The 23,194-nt window shown below is 40.6% G+C and overlaps 1 protein-coding gene across 17 annotated transcripts in view; it reads left to right on the forward strand.

The window, feature by feature from the left end:
- FUT8 (fucosyltransferase 8) overlaps window positions 1-22,316 on the forward strand; it is a 308,566-nt gene extending 286,250 nt beyond the window's left edge. For all 17 annotated transcript variants that reach the window (XM_077464962.1, XM_077464964.1, XM_077464961.1 and 14 more), the window contains 2 exons: window positions 2,041-2,191; window positions 16,669-22,316. In XM_077464962.1, coding sequence (XP_077321088.1) covers window positions 2,041-2,191; window positions 16,669-16,986 — 469 coding nt within the window. In that variant the 3' untranslated portion in view covers window positions 16,987-22,316. The remainder of the gene's footprint in view (window positions 1-2,040; window positions 2,192-16,668) is intronic.
- Window positions 22,317-23,194: the final 878 nt, after the last annotated feature.

A 23,194-nucleotide genomic window follows, 5' to 3' on the forward strand; every position in this document is an offset into this window, starting at 1 on the left:
GGAGGGCACCGGTAAGCAGCGGGGGGCCCTCTACCGCCTCCGATAAAAGTGATCTTGCTGCGAATCTGCCGCAGAGACCACTTTTATCTGAAAGCTGACCACCCGTTGAAAAAGAGGATACCAGGGTTATAGCAGCTAGCTGCTGCCATAACAATATTCCTCTTCAAAGTACCAGCGTATAATGACGTGCATCATATAAAATGCATTTCATAAAAAGTTAAATGTTGATTTGCATTTTAATGAGTGCAATAAGTATTTGACTCCTTCGCGAAACAGTACTTGGTGGCAAAGCCCTTGTTGGCAATCAAGTCAGATTTTTCTTGTAGTTGGCCACAGGGTTTTCACACATCTCGAGAGGGATTTTGTCCCACTCCTCTTTGCAGATCCCTCTCCAAGTCATTAAGGTTTTGAGGCTGATGTTTGGTAACTCAAACCTTCAGCTCCCTCCACATATTTTCTATGGGATTAAAGTCTGGAGACTGGCTAGGCCACTCCAGGACCTTAATGTGCTTCTTCTTGAGCCACTCCTATGTTGCCTTGGCCGTGTGTTCTGGGTTGTTGTCATGCTGGAATACGCATCCACAACCCATTTTCAATTTCCTGAATGAAGGAGGAAGGTTCTCACCAAAGATTTGATGGTACGTGGCCCCATCCATCATCCTTTTTGATGTGGTAAAGTTGTCCTATCCCTTTAGCAGAAAAATGCCCCCAAATCATAATGTTTCCACCTCCATGTTTGACGTTGGGGATGGTGTTCTTGATGTCATACGCAGCATTCCTCCTCCTCCTCCAAACAGGGCAGAGTTGAGTTGATGCCAAAGAGCTAGATTTTGGTCTCATTTGACCATAACACTTTCATCAAGTTCTCTGAATCATTCAGATGTTCATTAGCAAGCATCAGACAGGCCTGTACAGGTGCTCTCTTGAGCAGAGGCTCTTGCGGGCTCTGCAGTCCTTCACGGCATAGTGTGCTACCATTTTTTTTTTCTTGGTGACTATAGTCCCAGCTGCCTTGAGATCATTGACAAGATTCTCCTGTGTAGTTCTGTACTGATTCGGCACAGTTCCCATGATCATTGAAACTCCACAAAGTAAAATCTTGCGTGGAGCCCCAGACCAAGGGAGATTGACAATTATTTTGTGTCTCTTCCATTAACGAATAATTGCACCAACTGTTGTCACCCTCTCACCAAGCTGCTTGGCGGTGGTCAGGCTGTGTACCAAAACCTTTATCTGCACCTTAAAACCAGTCTTGGTGGTGGGGGGGTCATCATTGCAGCTCTGGAATCAGGGGCATCTTTACTGCACCTCTGCTGGAAGGTCCTAACAATGGATTTCAGGCTGTTAGGCTCAACAGAATTTGGAGCTTTCCAGAGTTTAGAAGGATTCAGTTATCCCTTCAGTGCTGGACCTCTCTACTGCAAGGCCATCTGACCTGGATTTACTTGGACAGTGTCACAGCAGAGGCGTACATTAACCTCACAATGTATGTTTTTTTTTTTTGCTCCTCTAAAACCCCTTCCTCTTCTGCTACAGAGGATAGAAACAAAAGGCATTCTGGCATCTCTCATAGCGTTGAAATGGCCAAGACTGACATGGTACTTTTTATTTCCTTTATAAACATATCTTGCACATAAGCGTCCATAGACCATCACTTCTTCTTTGAACACACATGTTCGCACACACCGCAGATCTCATCTCAATGCTCTATTCTTCACTGGTCTCCAAATACTTGCCTCTGCCCCCATCTCATGCCAATAAATGGACCAACAACTTCTGTATCAGCTTACCGTACTTAGAGGAGGTGGCAGCATTACTTTCTGACAACCAAATCAATTTTTGCAGTGGAATTACAATAAATCTAATTTGTTGACATAATTTGTACCCTTGTCATGTTTTTCTGTTTTCATCGTTATCCATGTTTTTACTACTTTGAATGTTTTACTGTTATGGGATCTTTTCAAAAAGTATAGGGTCCAAATGAAACTTGTAGGTTACAATGTACATATGTTGTTATGTCATTTTTTCTATTTTTCTCAGATATTCACAGTACGAGTTTATTAGCGACAACTCCATATCGTGGTCTGCAGGTCTACATAACCGGTACACTGAAAATTCTTTACGAGGTGTCATTCTCGATATCCATTTTTTATCCCAGGCCGACTTTCTTGTGTGTACGTTTTCTTCCCAGGTTAGTAGTTTGCGTAAAGAATACACCATCACCATCGGCAAAATCAAAATTGAATAGATGTCCAGAGCAAACTGAAAGTATTCATGGATAACAAACTGATGATTTCACGTTGCCATTATGGGTTATTTGTAGAATTTTGAGGAAATAATGAATTTAATCTTTTTGGAATAAGGCTGTACCATAATAAAATGTGTCAATACTTTCTGGATGCACTGTATACAGTGCGGAAAATTATTATTTGATCCCCTGTAGATTTTGCAAGTTTGCCCATTTACAAAGAAATAGTGTCTATAATTTTTATCATAGGTGTATTTAAATGATAGAGAATGAATATCAACCAAAAATCCAGAATAAACACCTAAACAAAATACTATAAATTAAGTTGCAGTTCAGTGAAGTTCAGTGAATAAAATAAGTATTTGATCCCCAAGCAAAACATGACTTGGTGGAGAAACCCTTGTTAGCAAGCACAAAGGTAAGATGTTTCTTGTAGTTGGTGACCAGGATTGCACACATATCAGGAGGGATTTGGGTCCACTCTTTACAGATCTTCTCTAAATCCTTAAAGTTTCGTGACTGACACTTGGTAACTAGAAGTTTCGGCTCCCTCCATAAATTTTCTATAGGATTAAGGTCTGGAGATTGACTAGGCCACTCCAGGACCGTAATGTGCTTCTTGAGCCATTTTGTTGCCTTGGAGGTATGTTTTGGGTCATTATGCTGGGAAACACATCCACGACCCATCTTCAGTGTTCTGGCTGAGGGAAGAAGGTTCTCATCCAAGATTTTACAATATATGGCCCCATCCATTGGCCCCTCAATGCGGAAAAGTCAGCCTGTACCTTTAGCAGAGAAACCGCCCCAAAGCAAAATGTTTTCACCTCCTTACTTGACTGTAGGGATGGTGTTGTTAGGGTCATAGTCAGCATTTTACTTCCTACTAACACTGCGAATTAAGGTCTGCAATCTTGTTCTGGGTATCCTTTGACATGATGATGAGGTTTGAATGGAAAAAGATTCTGTGGACAGGTGTCTGTTATACACATAATGAGTTGTAATTAGGAGAACCTTCTTAAATTGACAGGTCTAATTTGTGTACCATATGAGCAGATACTGTAGCCAGTCTGTGGGAGGCAGAATTATTGTTGGTTGGTAGGGGATTGAATACTTAAATTACTAACTGAACTGCAACTTAAAGTGGTTGTAAACCCTTACAAGCCACTTCGACCTACAGGTAAGCCTAGATTAAGGCTTACCTGTAGGTCCAAGAAATATCTCCTAAACCTATACAGTTTAGGAGATATTTACAAAAAGACAGCGGCGCGCATGCGCACTGGGCAGGCGGCAGATCGCGGAGATATGCTGCTCTTGTCGGCTCCCATGTGCATGCGCTGGAGTGACGTCAGCAGTGAGACCCGGAAGTCACTCCAGGATACATGGCAGCGGCGAACATGAAGACGGAGGACCACTTCGGGTGCTTCGTTCTCAGGTAAGTTATTCATAATGAGCTAGTATGCTATGCTATGCTATGCATACTAGCTCATTATGCCTTTGCCTTTCAGGTTGCATTTTTTTTTTTTTTTTTTTTTTAACTGCCTTTACTTCCTCTTTAATTTATAACATTTGACTCATGTGCGTTTTTGGATTTTTGATTGAAATTCTGTCTCTATCGTGTAAAATACACCTATGATAAAAATTATAGACCCTTCATTTCTTTTTTAGTGGCAAATGTACAGTATCTGCACGGGATTAAATTTCTCCCACTTTGTATTGATCTCCAAAAATACATACAGTATCTCATAAAAGTGAGTACACGCCTCGCATTTTGGTAAATATTTTATTATATCTTTTTTCATGTGACAACACTGAAGAAATTACACTTTGCTACAATGTAAAGTAGTGAGTATCCAGCTTGTAGAACAGTGTAAATTTGCTGTCCCCTCAAAATAACGAAACGGCCATTAACTACTTGCCAAACCGCCGCTGCATTTGTACTGCGGCAGGTTGGCACAGCTGTGCGAATCTGTCATTTGTACGTCAGCTCTTTAAGTCGATATGGCGGGTGCGCACGCAGCGTGTCCCCGGAGCTAATGCGCGTGACCGGCGGGCACGATGTCCACTGGGCACCCGCGATCACTTCTTACATAGCCAGAATGGGGATCTGTGTGTGTAGGATATAAGTAGGAACAGTGATGAGTCTCCTCCCCCAGTCAGTCCTATCCAACGCCCAGTTAGAACGCACACTGAGGGAACACATTTTACCCCTTGATCGCCCCCTTCCCTGCCAGTGACATTTTCGGGCTATTTTTAGCTCTGATCGCTGTATAAAAGTCACTGGTCCCAAAAAAGTGTCCGATCAATGTTGCAGTCCCGATTAAAAATTGCAGATCACCACCATTACTAGTAGAAAAAACAATGATAATACTAAAAATGCCATAAATCTATCCCCTATTTTGTAGACGCTATATATTTTGTGCAAACCAATCAATATACACGAGAGTTTTATTTTATTTTTTTCTTTAACAAAAATATGTAGAAGAATATATATCGGCCTAAACTGATGAAGAAATATTTTTTTTATTCTTTTTAAATAATTTTGGGATATTTTCTTATAGCAAAAAGTACAAAATTTGTGTGTTTTCAAAATTGTTGCTCTTTTTTTGTTTATAGCTCAAAAATAAAAACCGCAGAGGTGATCAAATACCACCAAAAGAGTTCTATTTGTGGGGGAAAAAGGACAAAATTGTGTTTTGAGTACAACATCACACAACTGCACAATTGTCAGTTAAAGAGACGCAGTGCCGTATCGCAAAAAATGTCCTGGTCATTAAGGGGGCAAATCCTTCCAGGGCTTAAGTGGTTAATGTCTAAACCACTAGCAACAAAAGTGAGTACACTCCTAAGTGAAAACATCCAAATTGGGCCCAATTAGCAGTTTTCCCTCCCCCGTGTCATGTGACCTGTTAGTGTTACAGGGTCTCAGGTGTGAATGGTGAACAGGTGTGTTTAAATTTTGTGTTATTGCTCTCGCTCTCTCATACTGGTCACTGGGCGTTCAACATGGCCCCCCATGGCAAAGAACTCTGCGGATCTGAACAAAAAGAATTGTTGCTCTATATAAAGATGGCCTAGGCTATAAGAATGCCAAGACCCAGGAAAAGTGGGCTGCAGCACGGTGACCAAGAGCATACAGCGGTGTAATAGGACAGGTTCCATTCAGAACAGGCCTTGCCATGGTCGACCAAAGAAGTTGAGTGCATGTGCACATTGTTATATCCAGAGGTTGTCTTTGAGAAATAGACACATGAGTGCTGTCAGCATTGCTGCAGAGATTGAAGGGGTGGGGGGTCAGCCTGTCACTGCTCAGACCATACACCGCATACTGGATGAAATTGGTCTGTATGGCTGTTATCCCAGAAGAAAGCCTCTTAAGATGATGCACAAGAATACCCACAAACAGTTTAATGAAGACAAGCAGACTAAGGACATGGATTACTGGAACCATGCCTTTTGGTCTGATGAGACCAAGATAAAAATATTTGGTTCAGGTGGGGTTGAGCGTGTGTGGCGGCAACCAGTTGAGGAGTACAAAGACAAGCTTGTCTTGCCTACAATCAAGCTTGGTGTCATGGTCTGGGGCTGCATGAGTGCTATTGGCACTGGTGCGCTACAGTTCATTGAGGGAACCATGAATGCCAACGTGTACTGTGACATACTGAAGCAGAGCATGATCCCCTCCCTTCGGAGACTGGGCTGCAGAACAGTATTCCAACATAAGGGCCCCAAACACACCTCCAAGATGACTGATGCCTTGCTAAAGAAGCTGAAGGTAAATGTAATGGACTGGCCAAGTATGTCTCCAGACCTAAACGTTATTGAGCATCTGTTGGGAATCTTCAAACGGAAAGTGGAGGAGCGCAAGGTCTCGAACATTCGCCAGCTCCGTGATGTCATCATGGAGGAGTAGAAGAGGACTCGAGTGGCAACCTGTAAAGCTCTGGTGAACTTCATGCCCAAGAGGGTTAAGGCAGTGCTGGAAAATAATGGCGGCCACAAAAAATATTGACACTTTGGGCCCAATTTGGACATTTTCACTTAGGGGTGTACTCACTTTTGTTGCCAGCGGTTTACACATTAATGGCTGTGTGTTTAGTTATTTTGAGGGGAACAGAAAATTTACACAGTTATACAAGCTGTACACTCTCACTACTTTACACTGTAGCGAAGTGTAATTTCTTCAGTGTTGTCACATGAAAAGATATAATAAAAAAATTTACAAAAATGTGAGGGGTGTACTCACTTTTGTGAGATACTGTGTGCGTGTGTGTAGATATAGATATCTATGGATAGAGAGAGCAATGTCTCTATCAAGCAATATATTTAGCTGGGTGTTTAGTCCTTGGTTTTAAAGAGTGGCATTTGACAATGTGCCTGTGAACTCACTCTTGGTCTTTGGATCACTCGCCGCTGCTGCAGTGTCCTTTCCTTCTTGCTTTTTGTCCATTGCCTTTGCCTGTGGCCAGAGCGTATGCAGTAGAGGCTAGAAGGTTTGCTGATTTGCAGTCAGTGCATGCTGTAAATGCTCTACTGCTGGAACCTGTCCACATTTCTGCACATACAAAGCAATACAAAGTAGCTGCAGCATTCGTCTTTATTCATCCATCAAGAGCAACATGTTTTCAAATCTGATCATTGTATCTCTAGCACATGTTCATAAAACTTTATCCATTACCAAAATTGATCCATCCTTGTTGCCAGGCTTGACAATAAAGTCCTGTCTAGCCAACAAGAATGTCAATGCTTCCCTGCCTTGTCTGGTAAGATTACTGGTATAATCCACAGACCTGCTTTGCAAAAGTTCAGCAATAACCTTGTCGACTCTTTTAACAAATCTCCACTGGAGCAATAGTAGTTGGTGTGGGTGTATTACGCTTTACCCTCAAAATTATAGCTAACCCAGTGTATGTCGTCATCCGTCAGATCTGTGGACGCATTGCATACAATGTCCTTAAAATCTAGAATGATAGAAGCAGTGTAAATCTTGTTTTAAGTTAATTTTGTAGTGGGACAACATTCTAAACCTTTGTTTATTACAGATATCTCTTGTGATGTTAATTTTACAGAGAAAAAGTTGGGCACTACACTCCAGGTTTTATTTGTGCGCCAACGTGCTCTTCTGATGTCTTCTACGATATCTCTGACTACCTCTTCTGATACTAGATCAGCTGATGTTTGTTGTGTACTTTAAAAAGGCGATGATGTGTCTGAGTATATAGAAGAGGGGGTGTGTGTGTGTGTGTGTGTGTGTGTGTGTGTGTGTGTGTGTGTGTGTGTGTGTGTGTGTGTGTATTAGAGCTGCACAATTATTTAAGAATCAAAATCGCAGTTCTTTTACCTTCCCGATCTTCAAAACAGCATTTCATGATTCTTTCTAACAAATGCAGAGTGTTCTTACAGCTGTAAAAAATCCAGGCAGCCTGCCAAGTTTTATCACATCATGGATAAGTATAAACAAGTAGCTCAAAGGAATGGACTTCTGCCTGTAGATGAGAGAAGCTTAACCACAAACTAAACCTTTTCATGGCACTTGCTGCTTACAAGTTAAAAATCAATATTTATTGGTAGAAAATTACTCAGAACCCCTAAACATTATATATATATATATATATATATATATATATATATATATATATATATATATATATATATATATATATATATATATATATATATATATATATAGCGCAGAGACCCTAGAGAATAAAATGGTGTGTTTGTTGCAATATTTTATGTCACACAGTATTTGCGCAGTGGTCTTTCAAATTGGGCAGCTCTAGTGTATGTATGTGTATATTTATACAGTACTGTGCTAAAGTCTTAGGCAGGTGTGAAAAAATGCTGTAAATTAATAATGCTTTCAGAAATAGAAGTGTTAATTTATTTTCCATTTTGTTATTTGATAAAAATTAACGAATAGAAGAGAAATCCAAATCAAATCAGTATTTGGTTTTGCCTTCAAAACCGCATTGATTCTTCTAGGTACACGTTCACACAGTTTTTGAAGGAACGTGGCAGACAGGTTGTTCCAAACATCTTGGAGAACGAACCAAAGATATTTTGTGGATGTAGGCTGCCTCAAATCCTTCTGTCTTTGTTAGCCCAGATAGACTCAATGTTGAGATCAGGGTTTTGTGAAGCTACTAGGAAAATAGAGCTGTGTTAAATCATCCACCTAAATGACGGGCACTGGCCCAGAATGCTGGCATTGGCTGGGAGATGGGCGCCCGCTCAGAAGGCTGGAAAACGGGCACCGGAACTTCAGGCTGGGCCGTGGGCACCGGAACTTCAGGCTGGGCCGTGGGCACCGGAACTTCAGGCTGGACCGTGGGCGCTGGAACATGGGCTCCGGAACATCAGGCTGAACAGCAAATACTGGAGCATCAGGCCGGACAGCTGGCAGAAGATTGGCAGGGTTAGGTGGGTCATCGGGTTCAGGACCATCAGAGGCTAGCCTGACCCTATTGGTAAATATGTTGGCAGGTTGGAGTGGATCGGCTGGGGTAGAGGCAGGCTGGAGTAGATCGGTTGGCGTGGAGGCAGACTGGAGCGGATCGGTTGGCGGGGAGGAAGGCTAGAGCGGATCGGTTGGCGAGGAGGAAGGCTAGAGCGGATGGGCTGGCGTAGAAGCTGGCTGGAGCGGATGGGCTGGCGTGGAAGCTGGCTGGAGCGGATGGGCTGGCGTGGAAGCTGGCTGGAGCGGATGGGCTGGCGTGGAAGCTGGCTGGAGCGGATGGGCTGGCGTGGAGGCTGGCTGGAGCGGATGGGCTGGCGTGGAGGCTGGCTGGAGCGGATGGGCTGGCGTGGAGGCTGGCTGGAGCGGTTTATTAAAAGGATAAATCATAAACAATAAAGCAAACCAGCAAACAACCACAGTGGCACACAATAACTCTCCAAACCAAACATGAATACAGGAGTAAGATATAATCATAAACTTAATCAATCCAGGGGGAAGGGATAAGTCTGCAAGACACGGGTCCAAGGATGGGTGCAGGTTTCAGGAAAACAGGACACAAGGTACAGGTACAGGATTTAGGAATACAGGTCAAGGCTCAATGAAAATCCCAAGGCAAATTTGTAAGCATCTGCTTGATAGATATATATATATATATATATATATATATATATATATATATATATATATATATATATATATATATATATATATATATATATATATATACACACACACACCTCCTGCAAACAGTCTCAGGTGACACCTGATTGCAGGAGATGTCTGCTCCAGACTGCTGGAAAACGCCCTATGGTAGACACCAGTACTGTGGCCTAAAGATCTGACAGAAGGTCTAAGCCCTTTACCAAGAGCAGAGGGAGCCAGTTTCTTTTGCAAAAGGTATGGTCAAAAGGATAACCCAGATACGAGAACTCGCCATAGTGTAAAACCTAAAGTTTAATAAAAGCAATGCACTTACATTCAAAAGCATATAAAACCGCATTGGTAAAAGGGAAGCTGGCCAGCTAGCATAAACGCCTGTCCTTCTGGGATCATAACAGCATGGTGACGTCGGCATGTTTCTCCTCCTGATGCGTTTCAAAACAATCTGCTGCTTAAATACACCTACAGCGAAAACCATACCTCGATCTGAGTCTCGGGTGGGCAGCCAAGAAATCCTCCATATTTAAAGAGGGAATCTCGCCCTACTAAAGGGAAATGGTCATATGTAGGGGTGTATATATGTGTGTGTAAAAAAAAAAATATATATATATGTGTGTGTGTGTGTGTGTGTGTATGTATGTGTGTATATATCTCTATATATATATATATATATATATATATATATAGATATATACACACACACACACACACACACACACACACACACACACACACACACACACACACACACACACACACACACACACACACACACACACACACACACACAGTGCCTTGCGAAAGTATTCGGCCCCCTTGAACTTTTCAACCTTTTGCCACATTTCAGGCTTCAAACATAAAGATATAAAATTTTAATTTTTTGTGAAGAATCACCAACAAGTGGGATACAATTGTGAAGTGGAACGAAATCTATTGGATATTTTAAACTTTTTTAGCAAATAAAAAACTGAAAAGTGGTGCGTGCAAAATTATTCGGCCCCTTGACTTTCAGTGCAGCAAACTCACTCCAGAAGTTCAGCGAGGATCTCTGAATGATCCACTGTTGTGCTAAATGACTGATGGTGATAAATAGAATCCACCTGTGTGTAATCAAGTCTCTATATAAATGCACCTGCTCTGTGATAGTCTCAGGGTTCTGTTGAAAGTGCAGAGAGCATCATGAAGACCAAGGAACACACCAGGCAGGTCCGTAATACTGTTGTGGAGAAGTTTAAAGCCAGATTTGGATACAAAAAGATTTCCCAAGCTTTAAACATCCCAAGGAGCACTGTGCAAGCGATCATTTTGAAATGGAAGGAGTATCAGACCACTGCAAATCTACCAAGACCTGGCCGTCCCTCTAAACTTTCAGCTCAGACAAGGAGAAGACTGATCAGAGATGCAGCCAAGAGGCCCATGATCACTCTGGATGAACTGCAGAGAACTACAGCTGAGGTGGGAGAGTCTGTCCATAGGACAACAATCAGTTGTACACTGCACAAATCTGGCCTTTATGGAAGAGTGGCAAGAAGAAAGCCATTTCTCAAAGATATCCATAAAAAGTCTCGTCTAAAGTTTGCCACAAGCCACCTGGGAGACGCACCAAACATGTGGAAGAAGATGCTCTGGTCAGATGAAACCAAAATCAAACTTTTTGCCCACAATGCAAAACGATATGTTTGGCGTAAAAGCAACACAGCTCATCACCCTCAACACACCATCCCCACTGTCAAACATGGTGGTGGCAGCATCATGGTTTGGGCCTGCTTTTCTTCAGCAGGGACAGGGAAGATGGTAAAAATTGAGGGGAAGATGGATGTAGCCAAATACAGGACCATTCTGGATGAAAACCTGTTGGAGTCTGCAAAAGACCTGAAACTGGGACGGAGATTTATCTTCCAACAAGACAATGATCCCAAACATACAGCAAAATCTACAAAGGAATGGTTCACAAATAAATGTATCCAGGGGTTAGAATGGCCAAGTCAAAGTCCAGACCTGAATCCAATCGAGAATCTGTGGAAAGAGCTCTAAACTGCTGTTCACAAACGCTCTCCATCCAACCTCACTGAGCTTGAGCTGTTTTGCAAGGAAGAATGGGCAAGAATTTCAGTCTCTCGATGTGCAAAACTGATAGAGACATACCCCAAGCGACTTGCCACTGTAATCGCAGCAAAAGGTGGCTCTACAAAGTATTAACGCAAGGGGGCCGAATAATTTTGCACGCCCCACTTTTCATTTTTTTATTAGTTAAAAAAGTTTCAAAAATCCAATAGATTTCGTTCCAGTTCACAATTGTGCCACTTGTTGGTGATTCTTCAAAAATATAAAAATGTTATATCTTTATGTTTGAAGCCTGAAATGTGGCAAAAGGTTGAAAAGTTAAAGGGGGCCGAATACTTTCGCAAGGCACTGTGTATATGTGTGTATGTGTATATATATGTGTGTGTGTGTGTGTGTGTGTGTGTATATATATACGATCCCAAAGTCTGTAACAATAATTAACAGTGGGAAACACAATTGAGGGAAAAGGATGACAAATTCTCACCCTAATTTTATATAGGGGCTCAAATGTTACCCAAACTTTAAAGGCTTTAGCCAAAGCTCCTAGTTATTAATTGTGGAACCTTCTTAATAGACTAACAGGCTAAAAAAAAACAATATCTAATTCTATTAAACACTGACAACTTTAGCATGGGATTCAATTTGTATAGACAAACACAGAGTTTGAAGACATTCTCTGTTATCTGCAGCAGCCACTAGTGGTCTACATAAACTTAACACCCAGATAGAAAGGATGACTAACCAAGCAACAAACTCGTTTGGAAGATCCTAGTTATACCCACTCCCGAGATGAACCATCACATAATGTGTCTGAGTGAAGATATAGAAAAAGGCATCCCCCTTTGTCAGGGCACTCATAGCTTACTGCAGTAGCTCCCAATCATCTATGTTAAGAACACCCAAATAACAAATATTAAGCGACTATCTACACAAATTAGGGGATCCTAAGTATACCCAAAAGCTTGATATAACATCTAATATATTTCTATTAGTAAAAATATTCTGGAACGCTATTGTGATATAGGCTCAATCTGGTCACTAACACCATAAATTTACTAACACAGTGGACCGCTAATCTAATTACGTAAAGCATTGAAAAAATTAATAGATCAGCCTATATAAAGTATTAACAAACATATAAGTAATATATGGTTAATTATAAGCTGCTATACCCCAAAGTCCAGTCCTCAGGAATTGTCAATAAAGGAATTAACGTCAACAATCAAACCATATGGGATATATGACTTGATCCTATGAATCCATGACATTTCAAGCTTGGAAATATCCCTCACCATAAAGCTATCCCTTCAATGGGGACTATAATTGTTTATCCCTAGAAAAATAAGGAAAGGGGTTAACATTGGGGTGATAAAGGGGATGAATGTTTTCCCTCAGTGCGTTTCTGGCTGTGTGGGGCGATGGACTGCCTTTAGCAGAAAGACAGGATCTCTGAGATCCACTATCAGAACGGAGATCTGCCTTTTTACTATGGCAGATCCCCATTCTGTCTCTGCAGGGAATGATCAAGGATGGCCAGCGGACTTAGAGTCTGACGGACGCGCTGATTGGCTGCTCTGCTGACCAATGGGCATGCGCCCACAGAACCTCATGCACAAACCAAAGTACACCTACGGCCATTCACGCAGCCGAGCCAACTTCGTTTTAGCTATTAATTTTCTAATAAATATATGTGTGTATATATTACGAGAAACTTTCTTGATACGAGCTGTCATTTGACTCCTCCTCTGAAGATCAAGTCCCTGGCTGGGTATTGAGCCACAAGTGGTATAACGCTTGCTATCTGGTAAGCATGCACTCTATGTAGTAGAGGAATTTTTCATGTCGTGCTGTGAATCACTAGTATCACGAGAGGATTTTACAAATGACACTCGCGTTTCTCCACGATTTTATTTGTTACCTTCCTTTTTACATTTAAGGGAATGATTTAGCGCAGCTCTATTTTCCTGTTTGTGTTTATGACTGTGTCTTGCAGCAGAGCTGCTGCTTTGTGGATATTGAGGGATATTCAGCACAGTTTGTTCTTTTATATTTTTTTGTGGCGCTGTACCATCACTTCCAGGACTCCTTGTTCTTTACACTAAAAGTAGATCTTAATAACATTGGCTGTATGTTTGGGGACGTTGTCCTACTGCAGAATAAATTTAAGGCCAATCACACCCCTCCCTGATGGTATGGCATGATGAAGAAAAATGCTTCTCTGTTAGCTATAGATCCCTATTTTTGTACCACTCTCCAACCCTTCATGAAAAGACTGCCTTTTTCCACAGCCAAATATTTCCAACTTTGACTCAACAGTCCAAATCAGTCTGCCATTTTTCTGCACCCCAGTTCCTATGTTTTTGTGCATAGTTGAGCCACTTAGCCTTGTTTCCATGTCCTGTGAATTAAAACGTAGGAACATTTGTGTGTATGTATACAATATATACTGTGCCTTGCAAAAGTATTCACCCCCTTGGCATTTTTCAATTTTTGTTGCCTCACAACCTGGAATTAACATCTATTGTTTGAGGATTTGCATCATTTAATTTACAGAACATGCCCACAACTTTTTTTCCATGATTTTATTTTTATTGTGAAGCAAACAACAAATAGGACAAAATGACAGAAAAAGTTAATTTGAATTTCTATTGACCCCCCTTAAGTCAATACTTTGTAGGCCACCTTTTGCGGCTATCACCGCTCGAAGTCACTTTGGATAAGTCTCTATGAGCTTGCCACATCTTACCACTGGGATTTTTGCCCATTCCTTCTTGTAAAACTGCTCCAGCTCCTTCAAGTTGGATGGTTTGCACTTGTGAAAAGCAATCTTTAAGTCTGACCACAGATTTTTTTATTGGATTGAGGTCTGGGATTTGACTAGGCCATTCGGACACATTTACATGTTTCCCCTTAAACCACTCAATTGTTGATTTATTAGTGTGTTTGGGGTCATTGGGGACCTCCATCCTAGCCTCAAATCACACAGAGTGGTACAAGTTTTTCTCAAAAATATCCCTGTATTTAGCACCATCCCTCTTTCCCTCAACTCCGACCAGTTTCCCAGTACCGACTGTTGAAAAACATCCCCACAGCATGATGCTGCTCCCACTATGTTTCACTGTGGGGATGGTATTATTTGGGTGATGTGTTGGGTTTGCGCCAGACAGCGTTTTCTTTGATGTGCAAAAAGTTCAATTTTAATCTCATCAGACCAGAGCAACTCCCTCCATACATTTTGGGAGTCTCCCACATGCTTTTTTTTTGCAAAAGTAGTGGCTTTCTTCTGGCCACTCCACCATAAAGCCCAACTCGATGGAGCGTCCGGCTTATTGCCGTCCTATTTACAGATATTCCAGGCTCTGCTGTGGAACTCTGCAGCTCCTACAGGATTACCTTAGGTCTCTGCGCTGCCTCTCTGATGCTCTCCTTGCCTGGTTCATGAGTTTTGGTGTGCGGCCGTCTCTTGGCAGGTTTGCTGTTGTGCCATGTTCTTTCCTTTTGGTTATGATAGATTTGATGGTGCTCCTAGGGATCGTCCAAAATCTGGATATTTTTTTTTTATGACCTAACCCTGACTTGTAATTTTCAATAACATTGTCCCTCACTTGCTTTTTTAGAGTTTCTTGGTCTTCATGGCAGTGTTTGGTTAGTGGTGCCTCTTGCTTAGGTGTTAAAGCCTCTGGGGCCTTTTAAAAAGGTGTATATATGTAATGACAGATCATGTGACACTTGTGATTGCACACAGGTGGACATAATTTCACTAATTATGACTTCTGAAGGTAATTGGTTGCACCAGAGCTTTTTATGGGCTTCATAACAAAGGGGGTGAATACATATGCACATGCCAATTATAATTTTTTTTTATTTCTGAAAAATAGTACAATGTATATATTTTTCAAATTTTACTTCACCAACTTAGACCAACTTAGAGCAATCACATATAATTCAGATTAAAAAAATATTGAGCTATAGGCTGTAATGTAACAAAATAGGTAAAAAGCCAAGGGGGTGAATACTTTTGCAAGTCACTGTGTATGTATGTGTGTGTGTGTGTGTGTGTGTGTGTGTGTGTGTGTGTATGTATGTATGTGGTGAGGGTGTTTCATAGGGGACATTCATATAGTAGTTGGCATTTGTAGGCCCAAATGCTTTTAACGTTACCAAGTGAAGGAAAGTCCTAAAAGCAATTGGGTAAATAGTTTGGATATAAGACATGTGGCAGAGGAACTAGTACCAAAAACAACAATGTACACTTTCTATTTGTCCAGTGACCAAGAACCTTGCTTTTACTGTCTAAAATGTCATACTTTGTTTAACTAGTACTGACATTTGATCATTTATTGTGAAAGAGCTGAGAAACCAGAGTTGACTTGCATCTCTTCATGTGAAGTGCTGCCTCATTCCTCTATCTTCATGCGTCACTTCTGATAAGTTTTCCTGACACCAAGAGGGAAAAAGCTGACAGGGAGCTCCAGCACATGGCCTGTAACTGACAGCTTTCCCTCCATTTGGCTCTCGGAGCTCTCCTTACTGAGCTCTGCACAGTGTAATTTTAGCTCCCCACCCCTTTTTTCTGACATCTCAAACAAGCTTTATAAATTATGAATGTTGAACAGCTGTAGAGGTAAAGATGGCTACAAATAAGCAGATACAATTTATGTAGGAGGGTTTGTTTAATCTCTGTGTATCACCTAAGGCTAGTCAGTTCACAGGGCATATGTAAGGGTTTACAACCACTTTAATCTCATCTTGAGGTAAGTGTTAAAAAAATCTATCAATCTTCGTTCTCTTCTAAGGGAAAGGATGACTTGAACAAGATGCTAGTGGTAAATAAGGGAACTCTAGCTCTCCAGAGTACTTGACAATTAAAAAAAACATTATTTTCAGGTACATTTTCTTTATAAATACATGAAAGTGTTTACTGCTATGGCGCTGAATACATATAAATTAGGCTAACTTAAAGAATATTTTATATGTGAATGAATGCAAAATAAGCTATTTACCACTTCTTAACTACTGAGTGTGAGGATGTTCCTGCTTTTGGCATATGATCGATCCAGTGTCAATATGGGAGAAAAACTGGGAGTAGCAGTGAGTCAATCATATTTGTAAGAAGTAAAATTTCTGAGAATTCTGTAGAACAGCAGTTCTACAAAACAGAATTTTAAAAATGTAAAATGCAATAGCTGGTGGCGTATCTATTTTATTTCCATTTTTTGTGATCTTTTTTTTTGTATAGGTCTGTCGAGTTGCCTATGAAATCATGCAAACACTTCATCCAGATGCTTCAGCCAACTTTCACTCCTTGGATGATATTTATTATTTTGGAGGACAGAATGCTCACAACCAAATTGCGATATATCCCCACCATCCTCGAAACCCTGAAGAAATCCCTATGGAACCTGGGGACATTATTGGAGTAGCTGGAAATCACTGGGATGGCTATTCAAAAGGCATTAACCGCAAACTAGGAAGAACTGGTCTATATCCCTCATATAAAGTTAAGGAAAAAATTGAGACAGTGAAATATCCCACTTACCCAGAAGCCAATAAATAGGAGCAGATGACTTATTCTTAAAAATGATGTGCCATTGCAGCTGTTCAAAGAGAAACTGCCATTTTAATTTATATGGGAATAAAGCAGCTGTTTCACATGAAATATGACGAAGGGAATTTTAATTCATGTTGTTCCTTGACTATGTTGAGAGATCTTTTATTAAGAGAATCTATAATCATCATACAAGTTTGATGAGGATACTCACGGGTCTGCTTTGTGGATGAGCATAGAACATGATGCTCACCTCCTGTTCATAACAGAGTGACTCACAAATAGGACCACCATGTTGGACAGAGTGGTGTGAAGATGTTTTATGCGTGCAAGTTTTTAAAAGGTGCCTGTGACCAGTAAGTTACTTGCCATTGAGAATCGGGCACAGGATGAACTGCTGTGCATTTTGAACACCAGATTTACTCCTATCCAAGATTCATACTGGAATTTGATTATTTTACTCAAGAACATTTGCTGAAAGGAGCCCCCTTGATAATACGTCACTTCATTGTTTAGTAAAATGAATGGTCCATCAGACAAACAAAACCATTCATTGTTTGTTACTGTAGGAGGATTATTTTTTGTACAAAAACTTGAGCTGATTCTTAAATAAGTGTTCTTGGCATTCATTGTCTTTGATAACAATTAAATAATACCAAATTGATATATTTTTATTGTTTTCAAACTGTTTGGGAACTAATGAATTTTGCCTATGTTAAATACTTGTGTAATGTTACACAAAGTATTTGCAAAGTACATATTACTGTTTTCATATTTTTACCATATGTGGAATATAGAATTTGATAGACTGTGTGGAAGCCATTGTTGATGGGGAAGTAGCTGTCCTTTTCTAAGTGGTAGTAATCCAAAACCTAAGGGAGCATGAACTAAAATTGTCCACTTGGACCGTGCAATTATTTAAGTAGAAAAAATGTTTCACCAATGTTCTCTCCTTGATCACAAAGAGTACTTTAATATGTAAACCTACATTTTGGCCTTTCTTTTATGTTTGTAGCCTATAATATAATATCAATATATTGCATAATATTGACCTCTGAAGGATTTAGCTCTGTTCTCTAGAAAAATCACAATCTCCAGATATAGCAGTTTTATCTGTATATGTCATAAAGGGGGTGGACAAAATGATGGCATCGCCAGTATTATGGGACATTAGTTTATTTGTTTAGGCAACATTTGAAAAAAAAACCTTTTCTTTGTGTATGCCTGCTAGGCTGATGCCATTGTATTACATGGTTTGTTTAGCAACATGCACACTGGATGTTTGGCCATCTCTCCTAGACTCCTTTTCACCTGAAAGAAGCGTTTTGGCAAAAAAAAACACGTGTAAATTCGTTAGTCATTTCAAGTGCTCGGGCTTTTATTCATTTCATTGGCCAGAATAATTTATCCTAGTCATTGAAATTAACACTAAATGCGCCTAGTGTTAACAAGCATTTATGGTGCTTCAAGCGTTTTTCTACCAAAACGGTACTGCTACTGCTGGGAGTGTTTTTTTTTTTTTTTCTGCCTCTAAACGCTCCTGTCTCTAAACTCCTCTTAGAAGCAAAATAAACATCCAATGTGCATGAGGCTTTACAAGGTCTGTAAAATTGAAAAAAAAACGCAAGCATTTTGGCCTTCAGAAAAGTTGGTATGTTTCTGGTAAGTGCTGGTTCTGATGGGTATAGCATGATGCTAGAGTACTATTATAGTTATTTGGTAACCCAGGCATGGATGAATGAGCTGCTGATGAATATCAATATATACTAGAGCGGTGTAATTTTGAACTAAAAACTAAAATAGGTGGCTTAGGGGCAAATTATTGATGCCTTTTTAGCTTAAGCTTCTGTAAGGCTAACGGCCAAAATGTTTTGAGTTTCAAGAGCAACAGTGGTCAAAAGCTGAAATCAAATGACAAGAACCTTCAGAATAAGGATTGTGGCCAAACAACAAAGAACTACTGATACCAAATACCACCTTGAAGAACCTTTTTTCACAGAACCAGTCTGTAGAGAAATTTAGAAAGCCAATATCCGTGCAAGAGCTTAAACCAAAGATAAAATATTTTCAGTTTTCAGCCACTGTCCTTGCTTTGTGTACGCGGTCAATATACTGGAGACTGTTGCCCTAGAACAGGGGTATTGAATTAAAATACATAGATGTCCGGTCCGTAAATTATTTTTTCCAGTAGAGGTCCGATCTCCTATTTTGAGCTATTACACAGTCCCCCTTCATAACACAGCCCCTCCCCCATCCCATTTACATCACAGTGCAATCTTCTATTGTACATCACAGCCCCCTTTACAATACAGTAAAGACATTGCTTCCCTCTTTACATCACAGCCTCTGTCGCATCATAGCTTCCCTTTACAATATTGGGCCCCCCACCTTTCACAGTCCCCCCATCGCATCAGTCTCCTACCTTTAGATTGCAGTCCCCCATTGTTACATCACAGTCCCCATATTTACAGTATGGTTCCACTCCCTTCACATCATAGTCCCCCATCTTTATTTGGCAGCCCCCCCTTTTACATTGCAGGCCCTATTTAAAACGTAGGTGACCCTTTGCATTACAGCCCCCTTAACATAAAAGTCCCCACCTTTTATACAATACAGTGCCCCCTTCACATTATAGAACCACTTTTACATCAGACATCCTTTTACTTTGCCGCCTCCTTCAACTCAAAGCCCCCCCCCCTCCCCGTTTACATTGCAGCACCTTTGTTCCATCTCAGTCCCCCTTTCCATAGCTTTACACTATTTACATAGCCCGCCTTAACAATACAGCCCCTTTAACCTTTATATCGGTGTGATCATCCCTCCCCCTCCCCTTCCAGTCCTACTATCTTTCATAGCAGGGGGTGGGAGCGGTCGGTCTGGATGAAGGGCGGAAGCTTCTTAACTTCTTATAAATAGTTGCTAGGACATCCCCCTGTAAAAGCCCCCCCCCCCCCCACAAATCCATACCGATCGCTCCTCCCGCCCTCTGCCTTGCCATTAAGATAATGGCAGTGGCAAGCGGAGGAGAGAACACACAGGCAGCTAATTGCCATGGTGGTCCAGACCAGACTTTTACTCAGTCCGGGTCTGGACCACGGTCCACCATTTAGTGATGCCTGCCCTAGAAGAACAAAACAACTAGGCTATATTGTTAGACACTCCAGCTAAATAGGCACCAACAGTTTGTCCTCTTTGGGTCGGATAAGTCACCTATTTTACTAACCACTCATGCTAAGTGCTGATGAATGAATGTGTAACACACTCATACAACTTAGAGTATAGACAACAAAAATAAACTAAAGATAACGATTTTTTTCAGTGTATCCTACAGCTCTGTAAGACTGGTGTTCCCAATATTTGTTACCCCCCCCCCCCCCATATGTTTTCTGAGGACATTGCTTTCAGTTTTCAGTGCTCCATTAAAAAATCATTCACATTTTAAAGGAAAAAACTTTTCTGGTTTAACTTAAAATCTATGCATAGCCAAAGATTTGTTTTTGGTTGTGGCTGCATGCATGAAGGAATGGTTAAAACCTTTATCAGGTTATGTTTCTTAGTCCTGCTGGGAAGTTTTTCTTCACTTCCTGTCTTGAAGATGCAACACTGAGATGAATACCTCTCTTAGTTGTTAAAGTGGTTTGTAAAAACTGAAGGTAATAATATAGCCTTCAATATGCAGCTTCCCCCGCAGCCCCCCTAATAACCAAGCCTGATATAGATTCAGCTATGTGCACGAAAGCAGCTGCTGTTCCAGCTCTACACCAGTGGGGGACCTGAGAAGAGGATGATTAAGGCTGCTCTGTTCAAACCACTACACAGAGCAGCTAAGTATAACATGTTTGTTTAAAGAAAAAATAAGTCTTTATCACTTTGACTCCCTTTTTTCGGGGAGTTTTTCAGGCGCTTTAGCATTAAAAAAAAAGCGTCTGTAAAGCGCTTGAAAGAAGCTGCTACTGCAATCCCAATGTAAAAGCCCGAGTGCTTTCACACCGAGATCCCTTTCACACTGGAGCGTTTTCAGGCGCTTTAGCTTTAAAAAATGCCTGTAAATCGCCTGAAAGAAGCCGTAACTGCAATCCCAATGTAAAAGCCAGAGTGCTTTCACACCGAGGCGCTGCGCTGGCAAGGCGTCAAAAAAAAGTCCTGCAAGCAGCTTCTTTGCAGCGCTTTTGGAGCGGTGAATGCAACGCTCCTAAAGCGCCCCTTCCCACTGAAATCAATGGGAAGCGCCTGTAAAACGCCTGAAAAGCGCTATTGACAGCCGCCTGTTGTGGGCGCTTTTAACCCTTTGGCCACTAGCAGGGGTTAAAAGCACCCCAATAACGCTCGAAAAACGCTGGTAAAGCGCTGCTACGCTTTACAAGCGTTTTTCAGGCGCTGACATTGTGAAAGGGCTCTTAAAGCACTTGGGCTTTCACATTGGGACTGCAGATGAGGCTTCTCTCAAGCACTTTACAGGCGCTTTTTTTGTTAACGCTAAAGCGCCTGAAAAACGCCCCAGTGTGAAAGGGGTCTAAAAGCACATTTGTTCCCATTGAAATATTTTCTCTCACACTAGTGACAACTCCCACCTTTCTGTCTCTGGGACAGTGGTCACCAGAACAAACAGATTCAGTCCCCCAATGGGGACTCCAGACTGCAGTTAAAACTTGACAAATGGTGTAACTGTACCACTCCAAAACTAAAAGAACAAAATGTTTTCCTTTACATACAGTACAGTACAATGTAATCATCTATTGCAATAGTCAAAGGACTATTGGGTCATATAGGAGTTGAGCAGAGGATGATGAGCTGTTTTTTTTAAGTGTCTCAAGCTTTCTTATTGCTCACGGAGATTTCATAACATGTTGTAAATGCTTTAAATGAGTGCCAATGATATTTAGAAGCTGCCTGGTTATTACTAGTGATGCCTGGAGCATTGCTTTTGATTATCATTTCTATTATGGCCACCCTTGGATGATGGACAAATGTAATGTCTTATTTATAACTAGTAAAATAAGTAGATAATAGCAACACTCCATTTGTTTGAGTCCAAAAGCATAATTTCATTTAAGAAATACAAAGTAACAAGCTGACAGGTAAAATTTGTATATTTCTTACATTAAGGCTTACAATACTCGATGGAGGAAAATAGATTTAGTTAGAACTATAAATGACGAGGTATGTATTTGTTAGTGGAAACCCTTCAGCAGCTAGTGTTTTTTCTTAAAGTAATTATTCCAGAAAAGTAATTTTTTGTTTAACTTTTACAGTATTGTAAGCCCTGATGACAAGGGTATGTGTTGACTTGTTACTGTGTATATCTGCAAATGAATAAATGCCTTCAGATTCTAGTATCATTGGTGTGGCTTTGTTCAATCACTTTCCTTGTTTATCTGAGTTCTCCAAATTGGTTAACTCATGCTTGAAAGCAGCCAGACCGGGTGCCATATTTAATATAACCCCAATTCCCAAAAAGTTGGAGCGCTGTGTAAAATCTACATAAAAATGGAATGCAATGATTTACAAATTTCATAAATCTATATTTTATTCACAATAGAAACCATGTCAAATGTATAAACTGAGAAAATTTCCAAGTTTAATAAAAAAAAAAAAAGGTAATTTTGAAATTGGTGGCAGCAACATGCCTCAAAAAAGTTAGTACAGGGGAATATAAAGCTTAGAAAGTAAGTTGCACTAACAAGAACGTGCTGGAATAACATTTACAACTAATTGGGTTACCTGGCAACAAGTCCATAACATGATTGGGTATAAAAAAGAGCATCTTGGAGAGTAAGTAAAGACGGGCAGAGGTTTACCAGTATGTGAAAAGATGTGTCTAAAAATTGTTGCACAATTTCAGAATAATGTTCTTCAATGTAAGCTTGCAAAGGCTTTACAGTGCATAATATCAAAATAATTAGAGAATCTGCATAAATCTGTGCGCAAGGGACAAGGCCGAAATGCAATATTGGATCATGACTGCAAAGGTTTAGAAATACTTACATAAATCGCTGTTGTGCCCCGTTCATCATGCCATCCAATAATGCAAGTTAAAGCTTGATCTTGGAATGAAGCAGCCTTATATGAACATGATCCAGAAACACCTGTCTTCTCTGGACCAAAGCTAATTTAAAATGGTCTGTGCAAAGTGGAAAACGATTTTGTGGTCAGACGAATTAAAATTTCACATTCTTTTCGGCAACCATGGTCACTGCAACGTTTGGACTAAAGAGAA

The sequence above is a fragment of the Lithobates pipiens genome, unplaced genomic scaffold, assembly GCF_037356315.1.
Source record: "Lithobates pipiens isolate NorthernLeopardFrog02 unplaced genomic scaffold, aLitPip1_a1.2 Scaffold_30, whole genome shotgun sequence".
NCBI classification, from domain to species: domain Eukaryota; kingdom Metazoa; phylum Chordata; class Amphibia; order Anura; family Ranidae; genus Lithobates; species Lithobates pipiens.